At 32.7% G+C, this 19,851-nt stretch overlaps 1 protein-coding gene across 2 annotated transcripts; it reads right to left on the bottom strand.

Moving 5' to 3' along the window:
* Positions 1-1,118: 1,118 nt before the first annotated feature.
* On the bottom strand, positions 1,119-18,467 carry nxph2a (neurexophilin 2a). 2 transcript variants are annotated; one of them, XM_066688190.1, is made up of 3 exons: positions 17,869-18,467; positions 17,481-17,637; positions 1,119-3,010 (listed from the first exon to the last, which is right to left on the bottom strand). In XM_066688190.1, the coding sequence occupies exons 2-3, from the start codon at positions 17,532-17,534 to the stop codon at positions 2,264-2,266; spliced, it is 801 nt and encodes a 266-aa protein (XP_066544287.1). In that variant the 5' UTR covers positions 17,535-17,637; positions 17,869-18,467; the 3' UTR covers positions 1,119-2,263. The 2 variants fall into 2 exon arrangements, with proteins under 2 accessions (XP_066544287.1, XP_066544286.1); XM_066688189.1 differs by having other exon boundaries at positions 17,874-18,467.
* Between the last annotated feature and the right edge of the window lie 1,384 nt (positions 18,468-19,851).

Genomic DNA, 19,851 nt, shown 5'->3' with positions numbered 1-19,851 from the left:
TATAAAACTATTTAAAACTATACATCTACAGTCATTCAAAATGAAATGTTATACAGAGGCAACATAAAACCTAAAAGATGGCTGTTGTAATACCCGTTAAAAATCTACATGAACAGAAATCACCAGTAATGTACACCAGAATGAAACAATTCAGTCTACATTTGAACTGAACATGAATAATTCTCTTGTTTCTTTAACGTAAACCAAAGTACAGTGACAGTTTAGAAATGTAGGACTTACACAAAACACACATTGCATCATACATAATAGATAACTAAAACAAAATTAAAACAATAAACATGTTGGTTTGTCATGTGTAGTATTATATTTACATTTATTATGTTCTAAAAACTGATACCATTAAATTATTTTTGTTGACTCATAAAATATATTTTTTAACCCAAAGGACTGGGATGGTTAAGCATTCAAACGGTCATATCTTTTAGTTCAATTTCAGGATGATGTACAATAGATTTATTACAATATGATAAATATTTTGAAACTAGAACTAAATGGCATGCTTTTCTGTTTCCTCAGGATACCACATGACATTATTTTTGCTGAGTATTGTACACATCTGCTTATAAATCTAAATATACTGGGATGGAAATGTGCAAGTGACTCCTTTATGTCAGTTTCGTCTAGCCTATGCAGTTTTACTTTAATTGCATTATGTCTTTGGCTTGGTTTAGATGAGAAAATAATGTGTTCATTAATTTTAAGTAATTTTATTTTCCCTTTTATATAGAGAAGTGATCTGTTCTAATGCATTTGTTCAAGGATTGTGTTCAAGGGATTGTGTGGCAATGTCAGCTGGAGTCATGATACATGTAATGATGATAATATTGTTAATAATAATGTAACAAACAAAAATATTTCCATCATAAATATGGTACACCGAAGATGTACAGTAGATAAGTGATCTCTGTCATCTTAGATTTAAGGTATTGTATCGTAAGCAGTTATTATTATTATTATTATTATTATTATTATTATTATTATAGTTAAATGCGTTTTTTAAATGAATCTTCATTTTAAATGAATATGATACTGTAATGCAGCCCTCCAACTGATATATATTGCAGCAGTAAATTTGCATATGAGTGTTTTTTTCTTAAAGTGTTTTAGTACCTATTTTAGGTTACCAGATGGTTCATTTTACCTGCCCAATACCCCGTAAAAATGTTCCAGTTTAGAGATGCACGAAGTAAGAACATTGATTATAAAATACTGTAACATTATTGAAACATAATAGCAATTTTTGAGTCGGGTAACTATTTAATGAAATCTACTAGTGTGTGTGTATATATATATATATACACACACATATATTTATCTGTATATATGTTTTACTATGGGAAAGAATGCTTCATTATTAAAAACTTACAGCTAGAAGTAACATGTCTAGGATTTTAATTTCTCTGAGCATTGGCAAGAACAGAAATGTCTGAATGAGATTTGGTTTAAATGCTAGAGAAACGTTTGTTAGTTTTATGTGAACAGCAGTAAAACACTGAAGTGAGAAGATACATTTCATATAAATAATACCAATAACAACAACAGTCTTAAAAAAATATTGTAAAATATACATTAATGATTGTTATATTTGAAAATGTGGTTCCCCTATCAATCACTTAACTGTGTTTTCCATATGTATTTCTATACCAGGTTAGATGGCAAAACTTTTGGCTGTTGTACACTTTACACTAATATATTTTGAGTATCTCCTATATAGCATATTTTCTTTGTAATTAACACTTTCTATTGGATAGATGAAAAATAATTTGTACAAAATAGGAGATACCAGTCAGATTACTGTCTTTTGACAGACTCCATGTGAAATTTAAGAGCTGAAATTGTTATTTTTATTTTGTAATATTTTGTACATACATATAATACAAATACATTATGGCTCACAGTCAGAAAAGGTAGAAAAACCTTTCACCATACTGTGAATACATCTGAACAATATGGAAATACCTGATGTTCAATGTTTGATAAAGTTGTTGGTTTCCAGATGTTTATCTGGATATGTCAATGTATTTGTATTATTATTATTCATATTTTTTTTTACATTTTAGCAAATACAGGAAAGCATATTACTAATCACATATATCCACAGAATCTTCCTAATCATACGTCTGGGAAAAGTTCAAAGATGTGAGCAGAAGGAAGGCATGGTGTAATTTCAGAGTAACGGGGAAAACACTGGTCTGCGTACTCAGTTAAAATCTAGGAGACCAAGGAACATGCAGCTACGTGGTCAACCTGAGGAGAAGTAGGGAGTGTCACTATGATAGTTGTAATCAGGGCAGACTTTTTGTACCAGTTTGTAATCAATGCTGTAGAATGCAATGTAGATGCATATGACCTTAAATGGCTTGGAACACAGCCAGGAGACATGGCTTTGGGTTTGTTCTTGGTAACACACCTTGGAAGGATCAAAGTTGCACAGGGCTGTCTTCTTCGCTCGGTCTGTCTTCTCATACTCAATACGACAGTTAAAAGCCTTCGAGTCCTTGGTTTCCAGTGTTGACTGCTGAGACATTTCAAACTCCACTACTTTGGAAGGGGGCACCAAACTCACCGATACATTTCCAAGGCCAGTGGAGTTGTGTCGAAAATACACACTGAATGTGCCATTTCCGTGATCGACAATCTTGCCAGTAATCAGCAAATTCAGTTTAACTGTCTTAATGTTGGAATGAAAGTCGCCCCATCCAAACATTTTTTTGAATTTTCCAGTCTTCACAATGGGTCTGCGTTTAGTTCGTGCATGAGTTTCCTGAACATCTGTCTGGTTAGCTAACCAGTCCCAGAAGTCCTCAACATTTTCTAAGTATGTTATTTCCCTGATGTTCTGTTTGAGCCCTGGAGAGCTCTTAGCAAACAGACGTAGAGGATTCACAATCCGTGGACTGGCAGTGTTGTGAGCTACATTTTCTTCACTGTCAGTCTCTCCCCATTCTATAAGCTCTGTTGTTGGAATCTGTAATTTGGTGCATGAAACCTTTAAAAGAAAAAGAAAATAAGGAATTGCTTCCATGCAGAAATGATGACACAACATTTTTTCTATAAACATTGATAGTTACAGTTACTACATTGGACTTTTTGGAAATAGGACATGGGCAGATGTTAATCTGATATTGAGGATTATCAGAGTTCATTCTGTCAGCTCAGTACTAAATACATAATCAAACAAACAACATTAAAGCAGATATAAAAAAAACCCAATATATATTATTTAATTTCTTACCATTCAGGAATGCTTATGTACAGTGTGTTATAATGTGGACATACATTGCTTAAATTGATTTATTATTACAAGGTTTAAAATCCTTCTCTTGAATCCTAATAAAATATTCATGAATACATTTTTAGGAGATACACACACTTGAGATTTTTCTGTTGATTTTGAATGCATGCCTTAAGAAGTCTGTCTTTTTCAGAGGCCAGATATTGTAGTTTGATTTCTACCTCTTAGTCTGGGCTATAAACTCTTTGCCTTCCCTTAAAATTATAAAACGAGAAACATCGTACATTATGCGCAGGAACAGAGGAATGTGATGCCCCATAGCCCTTCTGGTTCAGGATTGATTCCTGGTCCACTTCAGATAAAGTCTTAATAATTCATGGCAATAAGCTTAGCTGGTATTTTATTGGTAATTAGATGTGCTAGCTTTCCTAAGGCTCGGTTGAGGGTATAATTTGTAGTAGCAGATGCGAGTGCTTTAAGGAGGTCTGCTGGAAATCTCATGGAAGGACCTGCTATGTTTTATTCCTAATTATAATTTTGCTGTAAGCATAATTGAACCATATGTGTACATAACTAACAAACTAGGTTTTCTATCAGCATCACCTTCTAAGCAGTTTAATAGCACTAACATTTTCTGATTTACATTATATAGAACTCATTACAATCGTATTGTGTTTCAGATGACTGTAACGTCATTACGATGGTAAATGTTGAAGTGCAAAATCATTATAGGCATACTGAAAAAAGAAATTTACACTTAACCTGCAATTAACGCAGACCTACATATTATACAACAAGCATTAAAATAACTTTGAAAACTCAACAATAATCCATAAAAACAAATTCTTAAAGTTGAGTAGCTTACCAGACAATAACCAAACTAGATGCATTACTAAAGCAGCAATTTGGAACTTCTTTTTACGGGGGATCTGACACCTTTACATGTTAAACTTTCTATACATGTATGAACATCCATATGATTGCAGAGAAGCCAGGTCCTTAATGTTAATGTCAATGTAGAGAAATAGAAGATCATGGTTGACCAAAAATGATGCTGGTCTGAGCATGGGTAACAGTGAAACCTGGGGCAGCCACACCTTGCCTGCCTAACTGATTTGCTTTACTTTGTATCCCTGACTGTTCAGTTAGGAGCCCTGGATATGAAGTATTGCTAATGATCTGGACTAGAGGTGTTTTTGTTTTTTGTGAAGGGCACCATGACTTTAATAATGTGAGGATGTAGACAACCTTGTGCTATCAGCATTGATAGAATATTGTGATGGTCTATACATCTAACAGCGCTAATGACGCACCACGTCACAAAGCACACCGTGTATCACTATGGACAGTAGCATCAAAGAAGCTGGTACAACGAATTTGAAAGAGACCACGGAGATCAACTTCTTTTTCGAATTGTGTTGCAGGAGGAATGGCTCAGTTTCCGTCCTGCCATCGATCAAAAGCACCCAGTCTTCTGGTGGATGAAGGGCTCTGCGTCAGTGGGGTACGTGGCTATGACTAACAATGGGGATTGGCATTCACACCTTATCAGCACAAGCTTGTGTTTTTTTTTTCAGGCAATTAGATTTCTTTTTCAAATCTGCAATTCATATGTTACACGAGGAAAAGGAAAGACAATAACTGAGCCTACATTTCCAATACAGAATTTCGGGTAAAGATGAAAACAGTTTATAATACGCTGTACTGTAATTGCAAATGAGAATGTAGCTTATGCTTGATCAGCCACTGATACATCTATACAGACAAGAAAGTCTTTGCTAGAAGGAAATTCAAAATAATTTAAATTGCTGCTGAAAACAACAGAAACAGAACTGTTACATATTTCCATTACATATTCTATATGTACATCTGTATGTATAAATTATAAATGCAGTGTTTTACTGTAACGGATACTGAATCAGAGTGTAATCATGTTCTGAGTTATATTCTTATTATATATCTTCCTTAATTTGCATATTGACACATTTACAAATGCTGTTTTTGCAAGCTGCGAATCCCCATACAACAGTGTATTGACATTTTAATGTAATTGCAAAACAATCCAGATGTTGAAGTGGTAGTTTATAAAATATGCCAGAGTAAAACATAATAACCACAACTGGTTAGCTATGGCTGTTTTTCCCCAGTAAGATGAAGAGTTTTAAAGTACAAGATGGGATGGATCAGCCAAGACATAAGTCTATAATGAGTATTATGGAGCTGGCTGACTGTGTGTCCCTTGGGTAGACATATCTTTTACAGCTTGACATAAAGGTAATTGCCATGGTGACCAGAACTAGCCTCTAGAAAGTTATTAAGAAGTCAGAGGCATCTGGTTTTTGGATCATCTGGGAAGATGCTGTTAAAATGCATTCTCGGTGACTAGCTAACCTGTGTGTGTGTGAACTGATGTATGTTTCTTGCTTGAGGGGAACGATCTGCCAGGATGTTGGGAAAATGTACATTTTTATTGTGAAACAGTATTAACTGAATATAATTTAAGAGGGATTTCTGGAAAATGTGTGTTGCTGAAATGGGTGACATGTAATGCCGTTTTAGCAGAAACCACAGATAGAAGAGCAATTCTTTGCCAGGATGAAACTATTCTTTGAACACTAGAAATGGTTTCTTGTAGCAAATCAGCAACACTAAGATTACAAGCTTTGAATGTACCGTGAATTATCTCACATACAGAGCCCTTTATTTTGCATAGGCAATGATAGTTTAATAAACTACAGGGTTTATTTTTATTTTTGACAGGAGTTTACTTAAAAGACTGAAAGTTAAGAAATGCAAACTCATTTTAAAAATGTAGCCCTCTTTTTAAGTAAAAGGGAACTAAAATAAAAATACATCCAGTTGCTTGGATTAGTGTGTTGATTGTCTTCAAAATGGGAGAGGTTGTCTTTTTTCTTTTAATAAAGAGATGTTAAAGATCAAGCTAAAGAATATGTCCTATAAAAACACTGTAGAGAACTACATTTAGTACATTAACATTACAATCACTTCAAATTATTTGCATCCTACATTGTAAAATTGAAAAACTTTGAATTAATGGATCATTTTAAAGATATAGATCTATTGATAGATATATTATTCAGAGTACAAAAGCATACTTTGTAAAATGAGCAATATCAAAAGAGTAAATATGTGATACAAAATACTTTATATATTACATAATAAATACAGTACTAACTTTCACAATACATAAAAGTATTACATGTGAAATATATACCACAGGAATAACACATGAATACCTTTGCATTTCATCACAGTTCTACTGCAAATAACATGTGGAACAAGGTTAGGGTAAAGAATCAGTCCCATTATTATAAAGTGTTCCAAAAATAATATAAATGTCATATCTTGTAATATTTTAAATATAATATTCTTCCACTAATGTTGTATGCCATGATAATATTTATTGTTCTAAGCCCTCATTGTTAACTGCTGCCCAGCATCACTCTTGTGAAACATTTCGAATGCTCTGCACAATTGCACATTTTTTGCACTGATGGCACACAGCCAGTGTTACCTTGGTTTACAGCACACATAATGGGATTGATTCACAAATTCTTCCTTGCCTACTATCTCCTGTATTTAAATCTAACATGACAAGCTGCTTCAGCAGATTAAGCCACCTTCTCCCCCCCGTCCGAAGATTGAACTTTACAGTGCATTAAATTTTTAATGATTCACACAAAGGACTGGCCTCTGGAGACTGTCTTCACAGTCCTGGTTTAGAGCATCCCCTTAGGCTGGTATGAAACCCATACCTTTGTAAAGAATAGATTGCAATTCTGATGGCTTGAAAAGCCTACCACAAAAGCTATCACTCTTAATCACTGAAGTAATGACAACAGAAGACAGGTGTTCAGAAAAGAAAGTCAGAAAAGGAAGTCTGTGCAAATAACGGCAACTAATCACGTGATATATGTGGCATATCTAAAATGATGTCTCTCTTCTGGGTGATTGACAGTTGGTACCTTTAATGTACTAGGTCGCTAAATTAATTTGTAAAAACATGCAAAAAATAAATTATTTCTAATTGAACGTGTATAAATTACAGTTCTGAAAGCAAATTTTAAAATATGCTTTTATAACGTTCATTTATACACATGAAATGCCTGGTAGTTTGAAGCGATGTCAGTCTCTCAATTACTACTACTTATTTCAGATTTTGACAGCATAATTGGTTATATTTACTGTTCTGTTTGGACTTCTGAAAACGTCCAGCTTCAACCAAGATCTGCTGAATTTATGTGCATATGTAATATTATGCACATGCAAGTAGACATTAAAGTATTCAGTGACACATTTTAAATGTAGATTTATAATGAAAGTTAATAGGATCACCTAAAATATAAATAAATAAATAAATAAATAAATGTGCCTCCATCAGTCAAGCTAATATAGCAACAGCAGGCCTTAATCAGTGAATTACATTTTCACCCTTCGATTCATGACAGCCTACAGCTGACAGATGTTTAGAAAGATGAATTAGATTTAGCCTACAAGTCCAAATGATAAGCCCCAAATGGTCCACAGCATATAATAGCATGAGACAACACACCAGTAAAAGTGTGATTTTTACACTTTTATTCCCAATTTCTTATTTTTTTACTCACAAATGAAATGCTTCTCATGCACAGTGTTACTGCTTATTAATTGGTTTGAATTTAATATAATGTTGACTTGCTACTTAAATGTTATGTCTCTAATAATCCCATTAATTCTTAACTTACATTTGTGCATATCCATTTTAGGATGCAGTTAATGCTTTGGGTCAGTTTTTGAAAATGGTTTGAAAGTTTAATATCATAAAACTGTTTTATTTTTATCCTTAGCTGAGAAACAAAAAGCTCAACTGACAATACTTGTAATATATAACCTAAAATGACATAGCAGAATATAATGAAACTATATTAATGTGGTTTTAATCAATCAAATTGAATGAGAAAATAAATCAACAAAGGTATTATTGGATATACAACAAAATACAAAATGAAGTTATAAAACCTTAAATTAATGTCTGGCGTTGTAATATATGATACTGACCTTCACAAATTATTGACTTTGGGTTTTATCTACACCAACTGAACACTGTAATTTTTACATGAATTGCAACATAAGCAACACAATTGTATTCATCTTTATAAATGCTATATCATGCATACACTGTTTTCTATAAAGCAGAGTGTGTGCATTTCCAGTATTGCTATTAATGTTTTGGATCCTACTTTTTTTCCTCTCAGTCAGCAGTTTTTAATTTACTTAAGGAAACAAACTACCAGAGTGTTTTACTTGCCATATCTGTGTTTATTCTTGATAGAAGTATATTATAAAATATGTTTGTTTAAAACATGAAGTTTAAATTGAACACCTGAAACCACTGCCTGCTTTAAGATTGAGTCCTATGAACAATAAGCCATCCTACACTGGGAGCGTCCATGAATTAATTTCCCATACAGATAAAACCCAACACATTCCCAATTGGATATCTGTACATTATGTAACAATACATTTTCACAAAAAAAGGTTAGCAATGGTTAGGTTAGGTGACTATTGAAAAAACAAAACTGCAACAACAGCAGCAACAACCAAAAACCCATCAGTATAACCTATACTACCATGTTTTCTTTTTAAGTGATTGACTCGGCTATTACATTTTGTTGTTAACTCTGATGCAATTCATTTTCATTGAAAACTGTACTATTAGTGGATACTGTAGTATGGAGTCATTTTTGATGTTGGAGGTTCTTATAGCACATTCATTATTAGTAATCCTTGTCCTTATGCCAACTTGCCCTAGTAATAATATTTTCACAGCACACCTTTCCCTACTATTTCCGTAAAGTACGCCATTGGATATACATATTCCACCATTTTAGTTAATTTTAACAGTTGTGAATTAGTAAATATTGGAAGATTAAAGGAAGTCTATAATCTATCTATCTAGAATCTATCTATGTCATACTCAAATCCTTGTTTATTTATTTATTAACTTAGCAGCGTGCAAACAGTCCATACTATTCATAATGAGTAAGTGTATTTTGATTAATTTACATGAGCTTGCAAGTCAGTTCTATCTAATTTGACAGAGCAAATGTTTCTATTCTTTGAACAGCTTGTGGCGTGACAGAGTTTTGAAAAGCTGTGGATGATTACCTCCAAAAAAAAAACTGAAAAAAGAGATAGAGTGAAAGAAACACTACTGCCATTTTGTAAAGAAAGATAGGTACTTCACAAGAAACGTGCCAAGACATCCTGAATAGCCGACAGCACTTTGTTAGAATGAAAGTGACAAGTTAAAACAGAGCCTTCAGCATATGGAGAAAAAATGAAAACGAAGAGAAGGGATTATCAAAGAAGATTTTTTTTAAGTGATAAAATGTATACTCTTGGGTTGCCAAAGCTATTTTAATGGAGGAAAGTAATTCAGGCTTAATTAATGAGTAGATTGCTTTATAATTCATTCACATGCAGTGTTATTGCCCTTTTCCAATGCAAGACAGTAATTACTGACTAAACTATTACCCTAGACTGAAGGTTGAGAGAAACATGCATCAGTTATTGCCCTTTTCCACAATGATACATCAGTTTGTTATTTATTATCCAGATATTAAAGAAAAACAGAATGAAAAGATGTATTTCTTAAATCACTTGTTTGAATAATACTATTTATATTTTTGTATTGCTGTATACATTTCCTGTTTTTCTTTTAAATATTATATAAATCCACCTAACACACAACACGTCAAGAAACTAAAGCTTACAAATGGACTTTCCAGAGCAATAAATATCTGAAGCACACATCCAAATTTGTGATGTATTGGTTAACGGGAAACAAAATAAAAATCTGCATTGTTGATTTGCCTTCACAATCTCCAGGCCTCAATCCAATAGAAATTTTTTTAAAAGCAGTCCACAGATAGAGATTTTGACAAATATGCTATTGATGCATACCTTACAGGAAATACACAGGTGTATATTTTTTCCTCACAGGAAATATGTTTAGATATTATTGTTAGATACTGCACAATGTTATTTCATTATATTCAGGTTCAAAGCACAGCCTGTGTAGTTGTTTTTGTTTTCTCTCCAAATTTAAAATCCATCAAGTACCAAACACAGACACTCTTGAACGGTGAGTCCCCTTTTCCACAGGGTGCCTGACTATACTTTGTGTACTTGTACATCATCATCCATTAGCCCAACATTTTACAGCTGTAAGCACTGAAATGGAAACAAAGGAAAAACCATTGTGTGGGTATATTGAGCAGCTCAAACTCTTCTGTCACAATAACAATGTAAACGACATGAACAGTATTTTATTGTGACGAGATAACACGTCTGAACTGCTGATATATGTTCAAGTTCCTGGAAGATGTTTACTTAGAAACTAAATTATATTTTCTTATAATTATTTGTAAGTAAAGCAGTTGGTTGATACTATTTTGATGATGGTATAAAATAAAATAATAAACCATGTATTTACTGCTTGACACTGTCCATTTTCATTTACGTTTTGTTCTCAAAATTCACAAGGAAATGTATAAAGTCTAATCATATAGAAACTGTTAGTGTAACAGCATTATCCTTAGAAAAAAACATGTGTTTATGCCAAGCTGCTTAATGCCGCAGGTCAGCCTACAGTGCCTGTCTTAATTAAAAGTGTGGCTTAATTACAATTCCAAGCACCAAAAAGTTATTACACAACATAAACTAACAGGCAATACCAATTATTCTGTACTGAACTCAGAAAAAGGCAGCTGCTCTAACCAGGGAGGTAACTTCAGGGGAAACACATGTAACAATTGTAACAGTGGGATTATTAATTTTAGATGTTTAAAGATAGATTAAGTTTATGCTTTATATTTTATCTCAGGCATTTCACAACAAAATAATTAAATATTCCTTCCATTAAATAAATAATCCTTAATAGAAAATGTGAAATTACTCCTAATCACAAAAAAAGTATTAATGTGCACAGCCCACAAACTAATATTATAGTACAACTAAAAGCTATGAACTAAATATTAATTTGCCTTTGATATTGTTTTTGTTTTTCCCCCCATTATATTCCCATTTTTTTATTAGAAGGCTACGCGGAAAATCAACATTCACTTCCCAGCATACTTAGAATAATTGAATTTACATATGCAGAGCCAATAAGGATACTACATTTGCAAAATATCAATAATGTTGTCATTAATTGTAATTAAATAATTAAATTAATCCTAATTATTGTTTAATCAATCTTAAAATAAAAATACGCAATTTGGTCGAAATGTTGACTTTTTCCCCCAGTTGCTTCAAAGTAAGGTCTGAGTTCATGCAGAGTTTCCAGACTGAGAACACATCGGGTTTTAGTTGTACAGACTTACATTGTTTATGGGAGATTAAGATGGCTGGCATTCTGGCACAAATGTGACCCCAATATGAACAGAGATATACATCTACTGGGAATAAGTCCCAAAATGATTCCTGCAAACTGAAGCAGTACTGTATTTATAGACAAACTATCTAAAATCCCATTTTAATCAGTCCCTAAAGAATTTGTAGGTTACAAGCTTAACTGCACTTTTTTTCTCAGTTTCTCAGCAATTTTGAGATCCATGTAAGTTTCTTTTTCACAAGGCAAATCCTATGAGGGGTTCATCTGAAGACTCGGCTGTAGCAGTCTGAAGAATATAAACAGCATTTTATTGTCCAGAGGGACAGGACTATGAAAGAAACGAGTGCCTTATCGCAGGCCAGCAGCTCTGTAATTCGTCGCAATGATAAAGTGCCGGAGCGGAAAACCTTACAAGCCTGGCACAATCCAAAGACGGATTAGTTTTTTTGACATAAGCTTCCTGAAAAACTAATCAATCAGCCCATGCTGTATTATCAGAATCCTGAGATTAAGGGATGTGCTTAATCCCCCTGCAAGTTTTTATTACACTTTCTCTAGCTAGTATGTCTTTAAATATAAAATAAATAAATAAATAATGAAATCGGACATAATTGAACTCGGAGAAGAAGCCTCCACAGAAAGAATGTGTGTAAGTTTTATTCTGAAGATTGTCCCCGGACTCCTGCTGTTGTCCTAACTAAAGCCTTTCAAAGTTTGTATTAAAATGTGCTGTCTCCAAACTGAAGTAATTTATTCACATTATTGACAATATTTCTTAAATTAATGTTTACAATTTACTTTAAGAGCACACATGCCTTTGAATGAGCAGAGAGAAAGAGGATTAATTATACAGATTAAACTGTGTCTGTTTACTTTCTGAAGATAGTATTGGTATAAAAATAAGAGGGTATGAAAATTTTAGTTTGGAATGTGGATTCATTATGCATATTTTTCCTGTTTAACCTTATAATATTAATAAGTAATTGTAAACGTGGTACATTGTAATACTGATTTTCATGTTTAAAATTGCTGCTTGAATTTCTAATTTTACGCTGATGTGTTGTTATAATATAGATGTATAGTTTTCTGTTGCATTGTTTTAAAGCAATGACACTTGTATTATATCAAAAAATATTTCTTAGTATTGTATTTTAAATTAACTAAAATAAAATAAAGTAGAAAATACAATTTAAAACTTATAAGAGGTGTTTATAAGTCTGTAGATACCAGCCCTTATAGATGTGAATTATTTCCTCAACAGGTGTTTTCCCCTGATACCTGCTGTGTCACACTCACACTTTGCTCTGTTTCCATACTGAACTGCAGCATCTAATTCACATTGAAGTTTGAACTTTCCAGAATGGCTTTTTCAATGGATTGCAAATTCATTACTGCAGTTCTAACAAGTCCCTGAGCATATTTCTTATATAGGCTCAGAAAACTCAATTGTGGACCTTTCAAACATTATTTCACAAATGCAGATGATATATGACTCAGAATAATTAATGCTTATGCACAATTGGGGAGGGGGCTGTAGGCCTATATACGTTCCAAGAAGATTACATAATTCTTTATATGAAAATCCTCGAAATTACAAGAATACAGTAAATCATATATTGCAGTATATATAAATGTTCAATATGTGTTTATTACCAACAAAATGTAGGCAAAGAACAATGTTTCTGAAAGGTACAATATCATATGCATTAAGACTAAGTAGTTAATTTTGGTATGTTCTTGATAGTCTTCTTAATCACACAAAGCAATAATTACTCAATTATACAGAGTAAGCTAAGTTAGCATGTTTTGTTTATTCGCTCCCAGGGAAGCTTTTAAATTGTCGAACTGATATAATTTGAGTATAGTGCTTAGTCACATTTTTTTATAACATGAAAGGTTTGTATGTGGTTTTACATTATTACACACACATACACACATATATACTATGTGTGAAAAAGTAAAACCACACACAAATCTTAATAGGTGCGAGGGCATTGAATCCTGAGATGTGAATTTGAATTTCTTCACACAGTTAAAGCCCCATTATCTTAAATGAGTTTAATTTTATGAAATCATCACTGCTACAGTTGGGTTTCAGGCTCTATATGACTTCCTGTTTATTTCTCAAATTCTCAGTGTCAGAAGAACGAGAGTGTGTTCGTACTGCCGGATGAATCTTGGCAGTTGCATGCAGTGTTCTTGGCTGAACCCAGAGATCCCATTCTCAGGGGGGAGCCATCCATAAAGGTGATTCTGCATGGGAGTCTCCAAGGAAAAGAGTAAGAACAGAGTCCTACATCAATTGCAATGATGTGCTTTTGTGATTGTGTTCCAAGAATTATACAGACTATATGTTTGGCCTCAGCAAGATTTTTGTCACAAATACAAATTCTCATTTCCCACACAAGTTTCATAGAGCTCAGAACAATATAATACGTCAGGTCAAGAGACAGAAATATGAAAACCGTAATGATTGGTTCATGACATGATTATTATATCACACAGCATGTTGTGTATCTATCCAGGGTGATGAAAATCTCTTTTACATGTACAGAATTCAGTTGCCAGTGGGTTGAGCTCAAAACAGTACCACTATCATAGATCATTAGATCCACAAACACGTAATGGTCTGAAGGAAGAAAGTCAATTGAAAAGAAGGGTTACTGAAATTACATTAAAAAAAATCAAGAAAAGGAAATGCATTTCAAATCTAGGGATAAGTAAGCTTCAGTTCTTTCTTATAATTCATGATCAGTCTACGCCATTTCCTTAAGATAAGAAAACAAGGAATCCGTGTACGCCTCGATATTCAGTCGCAACTCATCTCCAGTGTAGGGTATCCTACAGGTACTACATTACACTGCCATAGGAGCACGAAGCTCTGATCAGTGTTAATGAAGCAATGCCTCAGGTAAACTAATAATACAGTTGGGAGATTACTGATAAGACACTTTCCATTGTTACGTAGTCTCTGGATTTATTTATTTTTCTTTATTAACATTCATATTAAGAAAAAGTGAATATAAGTCTTAGTTATATGAACCTCACTGACTGCATAGGCATGGCTTTTAGAAGACTAATAGCATTAAGGAACAAAAGAAGTTGGTCACATCATGATTTTTAAAGCTTGATTTACGTAACTGAAGCTTTATATTTCAGTTTTTAAAGGATGCATAAAGTGAATACATCATATATTTCATATAAAGGTACATATTAACTGACTCAAATTCATTTTTAGCAATTACTTTTCTAATCAACTTCTTAACATTTTTAAATAAAGTCATCTTTAAGAACAGAAATGTTGAGTTCAGTTTATACGCAAAAACAGTGTTCTTCAAATCCAGTCCTGAAGGACCATACTGGAGTAGGTCTAGGGGGTCTCATTATAACTATCACCTGCATTAGACGTAGGAAACAGGCTAAATTGGTTGAGTTAAGTAAAGTAATTAGTTCTGCCAACTAATAACACAGCCAGGTGGAGTGAAAACCAGAAGAGCTCTGACCCTTGACGACTGGATTTGAAGAAAAATGCTTGAAAATCACCATTAAAATAGGATGGGAGTTGTGAAAATTGTAAATAAAATAGGAAGACATGCATATTCAGTACGTCACAATAAAGTGTTACAGATGTTGACGAATGTGTTTAACACACATTCTGTCACAGAAATAGAGGTGCTACAGAATTAAATCTCTAAGCCCGCTTTTTGCCTTTGCAGTGCTTTGATAGCATCTTTCCTGTTATACTGCTGTATATTTAAAATATATTTGTTTATTTAAAACCTTGTCTCTTAAAGTCAATATTAATTTGACCTTAATTAATAAAAATTCTATTTAATGAGATATCCAATAGGTAAGAGAACAGGAACTGCATCCCACAATAAAATCTATAAAATATTGAAAGTATTTACATATTTGTATTAAATTATCCATATAGATTGTAACAAATGTGGATTTTAAATGTTAACTGATATGAAAAATGTAACATTTTAATTTGTTACATACTATTAATACATTGGCTTTTATATGAAAAAAGGTAAAGCAACATGAAATACCTTTTCATACATTATTTACAATAATATTTAGATTTAGCTAAACATCTTCGATAGTAAATACATTTCAAAGTGATGTTGTTAATCCAGTTATATCATCATGTTGCTTTACCCTTTCTAGCATTTCTTGCCTTATTATCTTCTTTCAAGAACAGTGTAATTAAAAGCTTTTTCATTAATATGAATTCAAACATAAAAAAGCATCCAGGTAGTATATATGTTTGTAATGAGCAAGTACAATACTGCGTAATGTCATAATAGTTAAGTAGAATAATAGTTAAGTATAGCTAAGGTAAAACCAAGATTTAATTTCCCAATAGATTTGTTTATTGTTTGGCATATTCCAATCATCTTTATAAGGACTAGGTCCTTTCATTGACTTTGCAGAGATACCTTAGTCCATGAACATAGGTTGTTGTATTGAGAAATTCTGAAAATCAATCAAGTACCTTGTGAGTTACAGTAATGCAGCATTGAAAGGCACAAATCAACGTGTGACTGACGGCCATATCTTTGGACAAATTCACAGGCAGCACACTAAGGTTATTGTCAAATTCTGTATGTGACTTTGTGGAAATGTACAGCAATTATTTTGAGCAATTGCTCCCTTCAGGGACATTTGTGGAACAAATTGTATTTTTTTATTGTAATTATACTGCAGTAATTGTCCAATATTTCAAAATTCACTTAAAAAAAAGTTAAAAACAGGAAAATTATCGACTAAACATTTATTTTGACTTAATTCATTTAACAGTATTGTTGTTTATGGTTATATTTACTGATGGTACCACAGCAAAGCTTGCTTGAATATACTCCTTTTTCCATTAAAATGTTTCAGTATATATATATATATATATATATATATATATATATATATATATATATATATATATATATATATATATATAACTTATAATTTAGTACTGTATAATACCTATGCATACAAATAAACAAATACACCAGATGCATACACAACCACTTACATACCAATACAGGACTATCTGTTAAATACAAAGATATATTCATTTTTGGAACCTTATATGGATACATTTGTTAAAGGTTATATTGCAATACAATATAATTATGTTGTAAGATTTATCTATGTATCTATCTATCTATATATATATATATATATATATATATAACCACATATTTGCAATGTGAAGACAAACCTTTAACATATGTCTCCATATCTATCTATCTATCTATCTATCTATATCTATGTGTATATATATATATATATATATATATATATATATCTATGTGTATATATATATATATATATATATATATATATATATATATATATATATATATATATATATATATAATCTATCTATATATAAAATGTGTCAATGGAAAATAAAAAGTAAATGCATTAATGTAAAGTAAGTAAGTAAATGCAAGTTTAATTTACTTATTTTGTTATAGTCATTGCTTTAACACAGTTTGACGATACACATAAACTTAAATTATGAATTGTCTCCATTTCTAATTGACTTCACTTTCATGTTAGAATAAGAACAGATCTTAGTTTTTGCAAGTTTTATTTTTATTTAATTGTAACCAATACATTTTCTTCTGTGTTGCTTGGTATGACTCTTCTATTCATGTGGCATGCATTATGTTTTAAAATGCAGACACAATTTCTAATTTAGTTCATTAAAGTTATTTGATAAAGGTACCTGCATATGGGTTTAAGTAGACTATCTCCTGTCACATATAACACACTCGACAATGAACAACAACAACAATAATAATAAAAATAACAACTCACCAGATGAAGACAGAAAAGAATCGGGATTAAAGAGATTGAGTGGAGATACTTCATCTTTGATAGTTGTCAATTAAATCACTTCTTTTACTTGGAAGATGCATATATTCACTTTTAAAGGGAAGGTTTGCATAAAGAAGTGCACCATCGCTGTTATTAACTGAGTGAAAAGAGACAGCAAAACATTAGTGTACACTTATTCCAATATGTGCCTCTTTCAGCAAAGAGGAATTCATTGATCTGTTTTATAAACTGATCAGCAATTATTAAAGGCTACAACTCTGTGGATTGTCATGCTCTAAAATGCTTTGGGATTGGGGAAAACAAAACTCAATTGCATCAAAGGCATAATTCTTTGTAAAAATATAGACGGAATAATGCATACACACACCTTACCCTTTCATTCAAACGATGCTCTTCCTCTGTCACACTGGCTCCGTGGAGGTACTCTTATACTGCAGCATGAAGAAGAGCTCCCAGTGGCGTCCAGTCCAACAGATCCCACTTTGGAGATGCACACAGAGAAAGACGCAGGGACCTCAGTGCCTGCGACCAAATGAACCTGGATCTTAAGAAAGTCGTAGTCCGAACCACACACACACAAAAAAAAGTTTCACTGCTTGAATTTCATAGGTCTGTCTTGATGGAGACGAGCTTGAATCGCCTTCTTGGCACCCGGGTCAGTTCAAGTCCAGCTCCCCAATCCTCTTAGCCCTTTGCGGCTGTTTGCGTTCATTTGACTCTCACCCGCGTCTAGCATAAAGAGGTTACAACCATACAAGTGTCTCAGTGAAAAGCCATGTTGCATGTAGAATGTAATGCTCTGATTTCTGTTGAAAAGCAGTTTTTGATATGATCAATGTTGCCAGCTTGGCTAGATCATGCTTGTCCTCCGCTCTCTGTTCAGTGATGAACTCCCCGCATCTGGACTGTTTTGGGCATCAGACTGATGAAGGAGCAGATGCGACTTTAGAGGACGAATTAGATCTGTTTCTGAAGTTGGACCAAAGACTCACACGCCTATGAGATGCTCCATCCCAGGGTTTTCAACTTGTATTTTAACTCTTTCGGTGCTTTAGGATACTCCCTGAATCTCCATTGGGCATTGGCATCGTTTTTTAATCTCACATGCTTTTGTGGTTTTTATTGTTGGTGCTTGTGATCAAATATATAATAAACAATGTTTAGCATATCATCGATATAATGTCCTAAATGTCTATTGTAATGTAGTGTAGGCTACTGCAGGGGTTAAGTAGAAAACTAGGTAAACAACAGACGAACTATTTATTTTAGATTGGTATTTATTAAAATATAACAAACATTATTATACATGTTCATAATGTAGTGATATTAACGAGTCCGTGTTTTAAAAGTGCATATATTTAAAGTAGGGTATACTATATGTTACACTAATGCTAATGTATACATAGTAAGAAGTACAATTTAAATATAACTGGTTATCTCATCATCAGGTATTACTTGAATTACTTCAGTTAAATATTGTCGAGGCTGATAATGCTATTCTTGTTGAACACTGACACACAGCCTTGTTCCAGACAGACATTTCCGCATGGATCTCCACATGGATGAAGATGGAGGTGTTTTATTGGCTCCCCCATGTGGCTACAAAAGTCACTCAAAACCAATTTTGGGCCGGATTAAATCAAAACTGTGACCCCCCTCAATAGCAAACTACAAACCTGTATAACAATTTATGATAAGTAACACTTAACTCAAAATTAATCTGCAATTGTGTCAAAATTAAAGCGCAATTGTACAGTTGTGTATTTTGATTTTTATGGGATGGGTCAAAATTTTGATTTAATCCCAGCCTTAATCTTTCAAAAGCAAATAGAAAAATAAATCACCACAACATGGAGACAAGCACCGGTCTATCAGAATTTATAACCAATTTAATTCACTTTTAAAATATTTTTAAGTATGATAACTTAATCTAAGGTTTGACTATATTTTGGAGTTTTTATTGTTAACATCCTCATTCAGTTAATAATAATAATAATAATAATAATAATAATAATAATAATAATAATAATAATGTGGTTGTTGTTGTTTATAATTGCTGCAGAATAATTGCGTTTTGATTTTGTTTATTTGTATTATTATTACGATTATTATTATTTAACTCGATATCTTAATTATTTGGTAGACAGTGCCTCCTGCTGTCTACTGATATGTTTGCCACTGCCACAGATCAGTATCGGTGACATGTTTTTAGTTAAACACTTTCAGATACAGTAAAAGACAATATAATTGATCAATCTTGTTTTAATAGATTTGTTCTTTTTCATAATGGGATTCAAATCCCTCTATGAAGGGAGGCACACATAAGCAATAGTTAACTCGGTTTAAAAAT

The sequence above is a fragment of the Amia ocellicauda genome, chromosome 16, assembly GCF_036373705.1.
Source record: "Amia ocellicauda isolate fAmiCal2 chromosome 16, fAmiCal2.hap1, whole genome shotgun sequence".
Taxonomy (NCBI): Eukaryota; Metazoa; Chordata; class Actinopteri; order Amiiformes; family Amiidae; genus Amia; species Amia ocellicauda.
This window is presented reverse-complemented; position numbering and strand designations above follow the sequence as displayed.